Source organism: Denticeps clupeoides, chromosome 5, assembly GCF_900700375.1.
Source record: "Denticeps clupeoides chromosome 5, fDenClu1.1, whole genome shotgun sequence".
Classification (NCBI taxonomy): Eukaryota; Metazoa; Chordata; class Actinopteri; order Clupeiformes; family Denticipitidae; genus Denticeps; species Denticeps clupeoides.
Genome location: NC_041711.1, coordinates 29758771 through 29769092, shown reverse-complemented (window position 1 = coordinate 29769092; position 10322 = coordinate 29758771). Strand labels below are relative to the sequence as shown.

Genomic DNA, 10322 nt, shown 5'->3' with positions numbered 1-10322 from the left:
TTACTGTTGCGTCACCATGGCAACTGCTTTTAACAGCAGGTGATGAGGGAATATTTTTCTCATACTTCATTTTTATTGGACCCTGAGAGCAGGACATATTTAAAAATGAGTTAGTATTCATCCTCCACACGCTGCAACGAAAGCGTAAAGCTGTGTGTTTTTGCACGAATGTTACGAGTTTTCATTTCTTTCTGTGGAAACCAAGATTCAAATGTAAAAAGGTTTTGGCATGTAATGCCGTGAGTCATGAGTTTATCCAACTAAATCATCTGATTCTGCTAATATTCACTTACAAGAAGAGTTCTGGTCCTGTGATTCACTGTATGGAAAAACAGAGTTCTTTTTTTCTGTTTTTGAACAGGAATTCTTTCCCAGATCATTTCTTCAAGGTCATTAAACTGAGGCCTCTGGGGGCATCATTGAAAGCACAGGGATTTCCTTTAATGGGAGTGGGGGTATATGGAAGGGGCGCGTTGGACTGTAGTGACTGCTCCAAATCCAGTGGGGTTTTCTCAAAGTTTCCAGTGGAGGAGAAAATGCACAGGAACAGAGTGTCACACACCACACTAAACAAAAGAAAAACCTGACTGAACAAGGGCCAGAGCGGAATTCCTCACTGGTGGGGTAATGCACAGCTGTGTGTCTCCAGGGTGCGGGTCCAAGTGAAACATGCTATCAGCTCAAGGAGACGACCAGAAAACAGTGAGGATGGCTTCTGCCTTTCCTCAAGCAGAAAAATGAACATCCGTCTCTCAGGCTGTCATTTTTAACATTTCCATTAACCTGTGGCCCTCAAGCATGCAATTGTCCTCAATAATTACTGCTGTGTGTAGTTAAATACAGACATACACAGCATCACCGATCCAATTTATTCATTCATAAACATATAAAATATTATAAATGCACATTCTATTCTCTATGTACAAAGGAAGAGGGTAATAATGCCTCTATAAATGCACAGATCAATGCTTCTAATCTAAAAATGTCTAGTTGACCAAAAAATGTACTAGTGCTGATGTGGTCCAAAAAAATTCACAATAAGGAGAATTCAGTCATTATGCACAGCAATGAGACACAACATCATACGCATTTTACAAGAGACAGATCAACTGAATATTTTCAAATTACATTCGGAAAGGAGCACCAATATGTGAAAAAGAACAGGGGAGGGTTAAAAAAAAACAACAACATAAAAGTGATTAACAGTCCCAAACCTCATATTTCAACTTCATTTAATGCCCACGGGACAATGACACTTGGAGTAAAATCAATAGCTGGTACCAAAAAACGTGCAGGACCTATTCTAGAACAAAATATTTATAGTATTTAATGTCAGGAAATTTTCCCCACACTATAGGTAACTCTAATGCTAAAGAAAAACATCCACTAGCTGCAAATGGCAATCATGGCCCTGCACAGAAAAAAAAAATGAAATATGCAAATGAACTTTTCATGCTGCAAGGCCATCCATAACAGGGAATAAAAATCTTAAAAGATAAAAAGGACTTTGCTAGTGTACTTAGCCTTGTGCATAAATGGTGGAATTTAAAAGTTCAACAGCTTTAACTTTCCACGTGATCGGTCAAGAAACAGTAGCAGTTTTGAATGGGTCCAAAGCAGGGAGTACATTAAAGGGTGCACACAGAAAAAAATTCCAACAGGCAATAAAACTGACACCACCTACGTCTTCTCTCCAGCAATTCTGAATTAACCTTGACATGTACAACACTTTCACCATGAAACAACTTGTCTGATAACTATCAGTAAGAAGTGAGGTAACAGGAGCAGACGTGTAGAAGCATACAGGATTTAGCAGTTTACAGAAAAAAAAAACATATCTGTATAAGATGTTTCAATAATTTTGGTGAATTTATAGCAACTGGATGAAATTGTGCCCAAAATTATAATCCCGTAACAAGATGGGCAGACATTAGTTTCTCAGTCCTCCTCATCTTCGTGAGAGGGTGCCATGAGTCTCTGCTGACCCCGCATCTCCTCTGTCTGCTGGACATGCTCGATGGAGACAATGCCAGTTAGGAGGGCATAGCTCATCATTGCCCCCAACGCCACCAGCACAGACACCAGCTGCTTCCACCGCTTATGGGGCTCGTTATCAACGTCACCACTCTCTGGCTGACTGGACACCTTCCGCCCAATGCCCTCTGCAATAAATTCATAAAAATCATAAATGATTAACAACAAAATTCACAGTGTTTGACCACAGCATGAAACAACTCACCATTGCAGTCATCAGGGAAATAGAGTGACAGGATGTTGGAACAGAACTTAGTTAAGTTTTCCAGGGGTTTCAGGTGCTGCTGGAGTCTGCTGTTGGGCAACTTCATCTTCAAAATAAGAGCCAAGTGGCCAAATACATAAGCATCTAAAGAAGAGGGCCTGGAATCACAGAACTATATGATTAGGTGACAAATGTTCAATTAACTCACAACTGTAACTATGTACATATATAATTTTTTTATTTATTTTTTTAATACAAAAAAAAAAAAAAAAAAAAAAAAACAACTTACGAATCTCCAAAGAAGAATTTGTTTGAGCCAAGGCGCTGTGAGAGAAGATTCATACACTCCAGAGCATCCCGGTTGAGCTGGAGAGACAATAAAACCACACAGATTTCAATGTATTTTTCCCCCACACATGATACTTCCCCCCCCATCTTTCCTTTCCATGAGGTCCCACCCTTTTCCTGGAGTACGTCAAACACAGCGTGAGGATAATCCACATGGCACCACAAGGATCCAGTCCATCAAGATGGGTTTCCCTCAACCCTTCAAGTATGTGACAACCCAGCTTTCCCTCTTTTTCCAGTAGTGTACAGAATTCTACTGCAGTAGAATTATGTTCTGCTGCCCATCCTGTCCAACTCACCTCCTTCTCCACCTCCTCGCTTGCCTCCAAACCATGTTTGCCGCTGATGAGTCTCAGCCGTTCCAGCTGTTGACCCTGCATGCGACTGGGAAGGAAGAAGTTCAGGGGGAAGGGAATGTTCTCGCCATGCCATTTCCGGGTGACCTCAGCGTAGTTCTTTGGGTCAATCCATAGAGCATAGATCTGGGACGTAGAGAAGACACTAGATGATCAGCAAAGCAACTGCAAAACAGACTGCACTTGTTAAAATATTAATACAAAGTATTAATACTAAAGCCACCTTGACTACAGTAAGAGGATTTGGGTACAGACCGTGCATTTGGCACTACCTATGCCTGGGGATTCAATGCTTTCACACTAATTCACTAGTGTTTCACTGAACTAACACATACATGCCTACTACTTCCTTAAACATGTAATAAAAAAAGGGATGCCAGAAGTAACTTTGTTAATTAATTCCAAAAGTAAGCAAACACAAGTAATGCAGCATTAAAGTTTAATTAGATTGGTAATGGGGTGAAGGTAGCATTGTAGGTACAGATTCATGGGGTAACACTGTGCCTCTGAGGTAGACAGTCCAGTCCAGGACTGAACTAGTGAGTTGAAGTTGCTCTGGGTGAGATTTATAAATCATGTTTCCATAGAAAAAAATATTTTCATGTAGAGCAGCTGTGGCTGAATGAAAAATTACCCAAAGTGATATGCACGAAGTATGCCAACTATAACAGTAAAGATATTTCTACATCATCTGAGTTGCTGACCACAGTTAAATGGTTACTGTAACGTAATTTGAATGGGAAAGTCAGTCTGATGATTAACACCAGTAAAACACCACCTTATGTTGCTTCCTTTTGTGTGTGTTTTTTTTTATTGGAGCAAGCAGTTTCCACTGGTAGTACAAGCTTTTTGGCACAAACCAAAAGATACTTTCTTAAACTGGCTGTTAAAATGCCTGGGATAATTGCTAAAATGTGTTCAGCATCTACCAAAAGGTGGGTTGTAATATAGAATGAGAACACAAGGGAAATCAAATTAAGGTGTAAATGAACCACACACACATTTATATCACTCTGTAGCACCAGGGAATTATACAAAAACATGACTTAATTAAAATAATAATTTGATAATTGCTGAAAATGTTACAACTGATATATTAATAATGTGGTTTTACAATACTGGCAATTTGCATAACATGAACTAAAAAGATCTAAAAGATACGATTGGGCAAATGTCTGTAGCTGTGGGACATGAGGCTTTTTCAGAACAGGAGTGATGCACATTCAAATGAAGAGGGGAATGGATAGATGTGACTGACTTTTATGAGATGGAAAAAAGAGAGAGATGCCAATGACTTGACTCATCACATTTCAGCTTTGGGTTTAAACAGTTACCCTGCTTTACTGGTGACTTGTTTGCACATTCATAGTCAAGCAGTCCTTTTCTAATTTTAAGGGGCGGTGGTGGCCCAGCGGTTAAGGAAACGGCCCCGTAACATAATGTTGCTGGTTTGAATCCCGGTCTGGCAAGGTGCCATTGAGGTGCCACTGAACAAAGCCCCATCCCCACACACTGCTCCCCGGGTGCCTGTCAAGGGTGATTGGTTAAAAGCAGAGGACACATTTCGTTGTGTGCACCGTGTGCTGTGCTGCAGTGCTTCACAATGACAATCACTTCACTTTCACTACTTATTTCTATCTGTAGAGCCTGTAAAGAACAATTACTGTGCTGTGAATGTTTATTAAACAGTGGTGACCTAGCGGTTAAGGAAGTGGACCTGGTTCAAATCCCAAACTGCCAAGGTCAAATTCAAATTCAATTTGTCACATACATAGCCATGCACGGTATGATATGCAGTGAAATCCTTTTAGCGACTGCTACAGACCACATTATTGCAAATGTTGCAAGTATACAAATGTACTTTGCCGTTCCATGGGCTGCCCACTGCTCACCAAGGGTGATGGGTTAAAAGCAGAGGACACATTTCGCACCTTCAAAGGAAAAAGGTATGCTTTCCTATAACAGTTCTCACCAGCGCTGGCATGAGCTTCTCCTCCAGCAGAGAAATGAAGGCCAGAGTGTCTGCACCCTCTTTGGCTGACAGGTCATAATCAGCATTGTATTTCTGCAAGAGAAAGCTGGCCATTAGTGTCATGGTAACAGATCGGTTCCTACCCTGCATGAATGACATTCGAATAAACCTTTTGTTTCTGCTAATTAATGATAATGTTCCATATGTTCCCAGAACAACATCTGAAATCTATTCCAGCAACTTATGACTGAATTTATGAAGAGACTCCACATAAAGTGATTATATACAAAACATAACAGTACTCAGACTAAACAGAAATTGTAAAGGTCAAGACAGATAAGATCATAAAATAATATTTAAGTTCACCTCAATGTGTTAAGTTCATGTAAGCACCAAGGAATGAATCTTTGCAGCTGTAACGGCAGCTGAAGACAGTAGTTGCTTGGCGTGAACTGAATGCCATTACTTAACTACATGGCAAGAGTGAGGCAGTAATAAAAGATATCTGCTGGGCTGGTGGAGCTGTGTGTTTTGGCAAAGGCCTCAGCCACCCAACCCACACCGATACAGGTTTTGGACAGCAGTTTGGAAGCCACTCCTAAATGCTTTCCAAACCCTTGATGTTTCATGCACCGTGTTCTGCCACTTTAAAAACTGCGGTCAGTCCTCATACCTGATGAGCAATGGATGCAGCTATCTGTGTCTGAACAGTGTCAGCAAAAATATATATAGTTAAAATGACATGACACACAAACATAATCTATACATGTTTACTTTTCAGATGGACAGAAGGGGTAAAAACAACATGAAAGAAAGGAAAGGGTCAGCCAGTAGGCAGCAGTGACCTGTTTCCGGAGCTGGATAATGATTTTACTAGGGCTGAGAAAAGCTGCCGTCTTCACTGGTCTTCAGAGCTGGGAGAGATCCTGTTGGAAGTACAGAAGACAGTCATCCTCAACATATTAAATCTCACTGCTTGACTGTGTGGTAACTGCGTTTGGAAACATGACTTCTATATGTATCCGTTTATCAGATGCCGAATATGAAAAGTTACATATATCTGTATCATGTCATTGTGACCCACTAATCTGCATATCTGGTCTATGTAGGTATGACAAGCCAAGCGTCATTAGACTGCTGCACTTTCAAGTGATTGCACACTATGAAAGTATCTAACCTGTAGGACTTCGCCAGGGATTGGCAATCTTGTGTATCTTCACCGGTGCTCCTGCAAATCGTGCATATGCCTAGAAGAAAAGATCCGCAATTCAAATTAAGTTGGTTGCATGTGGCCTCAGGAGCAGAAGCAATTCCATGAACAAGCAACAATCTAAGTTACTTAGATCAGGGTACCCGTGTTCAAGATACACATTCCAAGACCAAACCATCAGAGCAAGTGGTGCCAGGAGATCAACAATTCTGTCACTTTTTAGATACCAGACAGTGACTTCTGATAAAACAGGTTGGGAGACAAAACCAGCAAAGATAGCTTTCCACCCATGGCTTAGCTTTCTGAAAAAGATAAATTCACATAACACAAACAGAAAAATTGAAGGAGATTATGACAGGCCATCATGGTTTCCTCTGCTTCTTCAGCATGTAAAAACTTTCTGAAATGAGGAAAATGTGTATCCATCCTGCTACGTGGAAAAGACCTCTGCGTACAGAAGAGCCACTGATGAAAAACATTGAGAACATTGAAATGACCCCTTTCAATTTCAGGCAGGGATGAGGAGAGTGGCCTATATAAAAGTGAGCGGGCATTCACGAAAATTACGTCATCAACACCATTCACCAAACACAATGTTTGGCACAGACAGGAAGTCGTGTCAACGACTTTTTCCAGAAAAAATAAAATTAACCCAGTAGTTCGTCAGAGTCTCGCATGATGGAATATATTTTTAAAAACAATAATTTGTGCTGATTTTCAAATATAATCTCTGAGCAAATGCAATGCTTCACACATTTGGAAGCCATGACAGTCAGTGGAGATAATGTTTTAGGGGTGAGAGGGGTGGGAAATTCTCTGGGTGGAAAAAGCATGAGAAAGGAGCGGTGACCTTTCCTCTTATGACGACATAATGGAACAAATTCCAGATCCGGCCGTCTGAGCTGCCGCTCTCCGAAAGGCCAAAGCACTCTTAATACATATCGCCATTTCTAGCCACTGCAGGATCATAGGCAGGCTATGTATTAAACAAAGTATTAATGTTTCACAAAGTGAAATTTTTAACATGACTATTTATAAAATAAAAAAAATAAAAAAAATAAAAAAAAAACACAACATTAACAAGTAATGGCTAAATGGTTTCATGTAATAAAACAATCACGGAGAGTCCCGGTCTGGCACAAATAACAGCTAAAGAAGGTGTTGAAATGTTTCTGATATGGTCCTGGTATACCAAAGTCTGAAGAACTGTGCTGAGCACAACACAGCTGGTATTAATACCATGTGCTACATTTAAATGCATACCACAAAGTTGTGCAGACATTTGGGGGGGGGGGGGGGGGGGGGGGGGGTAAACAACATTTCTCTCAACCAAGTTAATTAAGTTTTTGGGGCTAGTGTAAGGGAGTCAGACATACAGCCTCAATAAGGGACGGTTGGACATCTCCAAAACGCCTGTGGAGAATGACCTCACTAGAGGAAAAAACATGGAAGGTACACTGTGGTGGAAACAGTTCACCAAAAGGGAAAGAGTGACTTCTCTAATATACACAAACTACAGACAAATACATCTCCCAAAAATTCTGAATGAAATTTCCAAACGGTCAAGCCAAGAGCATAATTATGTGTCTCCAAATGCCTTCGTGCTCAGTAGTCAGCTTGTGGCTTTGGAAACCAGAGAGAAGAGGTAGCCCTCCAGCTCAGGAGCTTTAGACAAGCCTTTCCCCAACCACAGACATAAAAGAAGCTCTCTCACTTCAGAGATGTTCCAAAGTACACATGCTTTCGAACTGCTAAACCATTTCAATGAGAAGAACAGGACATCAGATTTGGCCACCTTTTTGTGTGTACCCTCAGGATATGTTGTGATGCCATTAAAAAATAGATAAAAAATTTAAGCATATGTTCCCATTTCATACACCAAGAACCATCACGTGCCAATTTACAATTGGCACATTACCAAGGTGTCTAATTATAAAAAAGGAAAAGCAATAGTGTTAATGGCAACGAATCGTTATTTCAGTGCGTCCCTGTAACACTATGGCGACTGTGCGTCACTGGGTCTGGCCGAACAGCACCATCTGCTGGTTAAAGCCTGAACTCAGTAATGTTATTAAATAATTAACTCTGGTTTAATTAATGTTTCTGCATAATGCACACACGAACTGACATGTTCGCATGCATGAATGCATATTTAGGACAATTCGTTTTGACATTTGAGTTAACTTATTTCCATATGTATTACATCTCATTAGTTATAAAAGACTGCGTGCTTTGTGGAAATGTGGGGGGGGGAAAGAACAGAGAAATGCTGGTCTCACAACCTCGACAGCGAGACAAGTCGTGGCTGACATAGCTACAGTAGAACAGCAACAGTAATCCAGACAGGTATTTCCTGTACGAATTGAGTTACTAGAACAAAATCTCATAAAAACGTTTACCAGCCAGGTGTTGGGTGCAACGCTGCATTAAAGGCACGGGCAATCATTTTACGCAGTACTTTTTTTCACGATACACTCCTCAAAGTTATGAAATGTAGCTTGGTTTAATTGAGCCCGAAATACTGTTTCACTGTAATATGGATATTCTGCGATGAGTAAAGTAAAGTAACGAGCCAATAAATTTTTTTGAAGAGGCAACGGGAAAGCATGTCAAAGACAACGACTCCACATTCATTCACATATACTTCATTTATTCTAAAGCAAAGTAAAAAAAAAAAAAAAAAAGGTTAGAAGCGCAGGACTCACATCCTGCCTCTGACATTCGAGCTCGGCTGCATTACAGTCTACGGCTCGTTGGATGCTAAAAGGCTAACAGAAGGTAAACACACATCCGGCGCGTCGACTGAGAATTGGGGAGGCATCGGATGATTACCCCTGAACTCGAACTCGGACTCGTCATTAGCTCTTACCAACACGACGAGACAATCGGCGTCAACCGAGGGCAAACCCCAATTTCCCTTCCAGCAAAACAAGTCAAAGGCGGGCGCCATGCTGACCTGACCTGGTCGGAAGTGACGTAGGAGTCGGCGTCCATGACGCGGTGGTGTTCAAAAGACGGTTAAAATACGTTAAGAAACCTGTCAAAACATGTTAAATTTCGGATATTTTTTCGTTTGCTTGGTCTAATCGCCAGGTACCTGGTTGTATTGCCAGAATTCGTTAAATGAGTATATTTAAAAATGTACTTGGTAATGCACAGAGTCTAAATTAAACGAAAAAGAAGATATATGTTTGGAGGGTGCAGGCTGGGGATGGGGATGCTGTAAAATGCGACTAGTCGGATATTCTTGGGAATGGGACCAAATAGGACATTAAACGAGCATACTTTGCTGACAACAAGGAACTTGATTTGGTGCTACAACATAAAAACATGCTGGATCGCAGCATCTATCCAGAGGGGTCAGGATCCTGGAGGTTTAGATTTCATGGAGCAAAGGGAAGATTACATCTGATCACCTTTTCAGCAGCAGCAGCACACTCTAGAGTGTTCATACAGAGTTATGGGGGTTGTCGACTCCAGGCCCTTTCCATTGCCCAATTGTCAATTTCCTCCTGTATTCAGACTCATCCCCTCGTGAGAGGAGCCTAATCAGAGGTTCCATAAAACATGAAAGTGCTTTTTGCAGTTACTGGTGTCCTCTGTAGTCACATTTGCTTTCACAAATATATAATGGGACTTTTCACTGATCTTCAATTCAGTTAATCGGTGTGTAGGGATGTAGTTAAGGGGTTAGTTTTGTATCATTGAATTACTGGTTGCATTTAATTTATAAGTGTAAATACTAAACCTTAAAGATAAACTCATGGCTCAGAATGAGAATTTTGTGCCACTTTATCTCTAGAACTGAGTATATCAACGTTTAGCCACGTTCTAATGAAACACGCAGCAAGAGCACATTTACTCGCTAGAGGGTGCTATTGCACCAGAGTAATTCACTCCCTTTATCTTAAAATGTAAGCTTTTAACAACTATTTCTGATTTTGAATTGATTTGGAATTTTTCTGGTGAAATATGCTAGATTTATACTGTATACAGTATACATATGTACTTTTTTTGGTAGGGCTACATTGATTTAACATTGGGAAGTTGTGGTTCAATGTTCAAAATGTTTGCTGCCTAAAATTACACTAAATAAGAATGAGGGGTATGCTGCATTTACAACTACATAAAAACATACAAATCATAAATGAGATGCATTTGAAATCCCGCCCCACCTGCTGCACCTGCAGCTTAGCC

General features: G+C 40.6%; 1 protein-coding gene across 1 annotated transcript; it reads right to left on the bottom strand.

Annotated features, from left to right (window-relative positions):
* Positions 1-850: 850 nt before the first annotated feature.
* Positions 851-9091, bottom strand: mtx1a (metaxin 1a). The gene is given in 9 exon segments (XM_028979221.1): positions 851-2162; positions 2240-2397; positions 2529-2605; positions 2887-3069; positions 4916-5008; positions 5761-5796; positions 5798-5841; positions 6093-6162; positions 8995-9091. Coding segments are annotated over 9 exon segments (966 nt in total). The 5' UTR covers positions 9076-9091; the 3' UTR covers positions 851-1938.
* Positions 9092-10322: the final 1231 nt, after the last annotated feature.